Source organism: Aplysia californica, unplaced genomic scaffold (genome assembly GCF_000002075.1).
Source record: "Aplysia californica isolate F4 #8 unplaced genomic scaffold, AplCal3.0 scaffold00111, whole genome shotgun sequence".
Lineage (NCBI taxonomy): Eukaryota > Metazoa > Mollusca > Gastropoda > Aplysiida > Aplysiidae > Aplysia > Aplysia californica.
Genome location: NW_004797381.1, coordinates 330,934 through 332,717, shown reverse-complemented (window position 1 = coordinate 332,717; position 1,784 = coordinate 330,934). Strand labels below are relative to the sequence as shown.

General features: G+C 39.2%; 1 protein-coding gene across 1 annotated transcript in view; it reads right to left on the bottom strand.

The window, feature by feature from the left end:
* LOC101856880 (testin) overlaps positions 1-1,784 on the bottom strand; it is a gene marked incomplete at its 3' end in the record, with an annotated part of 67,338 nt that overhangs the window by 53,565 nt on the left and 11,989 nt on the right. The window contains 1 exon segment of the mRNA XM_013081015.2: positions 326-448. Coding sequence (XP_012936469.1) covers positions 326-382 — 57 coding nt within the window.

Genomic DNA, 1,784 nt, shown 5'->3' with positions numbered 1-1,784 from the left:
CTTCTTCTTCTTCTTCTTCTTCTTCTTCTTCTTCTTCTTCTTCTTCTTCTTCTCCCTCGTCACCGCCACCTCCTCCTCCTCCTTCCTCCCTCCCTCTCTCCCTCCTCTGCTTACCTACTTTTTAATTTGTCTCAACAGCTACAGAAAAGCAAACCATCTACAAGAGTTCCTAACCCTCCTCTCCCCCCCCCAACCCGCCACTCACCCCTGCCTTTTAGCCCCGTTACTCCCGTGTGTCTGTGGATGAGACATATGCCCCGACATGCTGGGCCATTTTATTCCCACGGCTCATGCCAAGACCAGATAAAGTAGAAGAGATACGAACCATATGCCCTCTGGTTCCACAGCCGGCTACCGTGACATCGGGAAGCGGGTCAGCCATAAGGCCGTTTCCGATATGAGGGAGGTTTTGTGATAAAACACCTCGCTGCTGACGTTCAGTGGGGGCCTGGAGAGGATGCGAAGATATTGATAATACATGTATTCTGTAGATGTAGTCAAGAGTTCATCTAAAAAATAAGAACCCTTTGGACACACGCATGTGAGCCATATAGTATTTTTCTCATTCGCATTAAAAAGACACCGTGAGTGTATAGTATTCTTTCAATTAATTTCATTGTTCATACCTTTGTGGATACACACAGTAACATGTTTCTTTATAAAATTTGTGTATGGTATGAAATTTACGTTGCATTAAGAGGCCACAATTGGATCATCTCAAACGTGGCTGTGATGCGGATGACTCTGACTCGAATCCCCAAAAATGGGCGTTCTTGAACGTGCAGTTGTTGGGAACTTTCATGGCTCGTAGTCTACTTAGCTCTGTCCTTTCGGAGAAAGATGATAAATATGGAGGTATTGTCTCTTAAATAATCCATATTTTGACATGAGCATTAAACCCATATCACACCATACAGTACTTTGAATAAATCGCAGTTAAAAAGAAAATGATTTCAACATAGGTCTAGATCTATATACAGTGGCGTCCATAAGAAACTTAAAAATATATTCACCCAATTACCCCGTTAAAACCTTCATGCAGCACACCATTTAGAGTTGAAAAAATATTTGCCTCACCTGGCACATTAACATTACATCTACGAAAAGAGTGAAAAGAGTCTCCCATGATAATAACTCAAAGTTAACCTTAAAAATCAGCCTTAGCAAAACTGTGGAATCCAAGAAGTAAATTCGCGCCTGTATTGAGGTGCATCAATATTCGTGAATGAAGGACACGTAGTACATGTATGAGTATATCAAACGAATGAAGGATTATTGTTTTCGCCATTAACAATATTGTTTTATTACAATATTTTTTAATTGACTGGAAAGCAGACCAGCCATAATTACGACACAAAACTTGGACTTACACATTAAATGTGCTCATTAGTATTTTGTTCAGGAGCCATTCGTTTCGTGTACAGCAAGAACCATGCGCTGAGTTTGTTAGATGTTCATTCCTTAGGTAATCAACAATTCTTCCTTTAAGATGAATCACTCTTCTGTTTGAAATACAACTAAGTAAAAAAAAAATGGTGACGGCATCTATATCATTACTCGTTGGAGCAACGGTTCTGTTAAAAGAATTTCCATTTGAGAAAAAATAAAAAAAACCGTCTTGTTTCAACTGTGTGCATCTTGCAAAGAAAAATGTTGGTTGTTTTTTTGTGTGTGTGTTTTTAAATAAGATTTTTGGGTTGTATTTCAGGGAGTAAACCGTCTTGTTGTACACAAACTTTGCTGAAAATCCAAATACAATAAATAGATTGAGATCCAGAAACTGG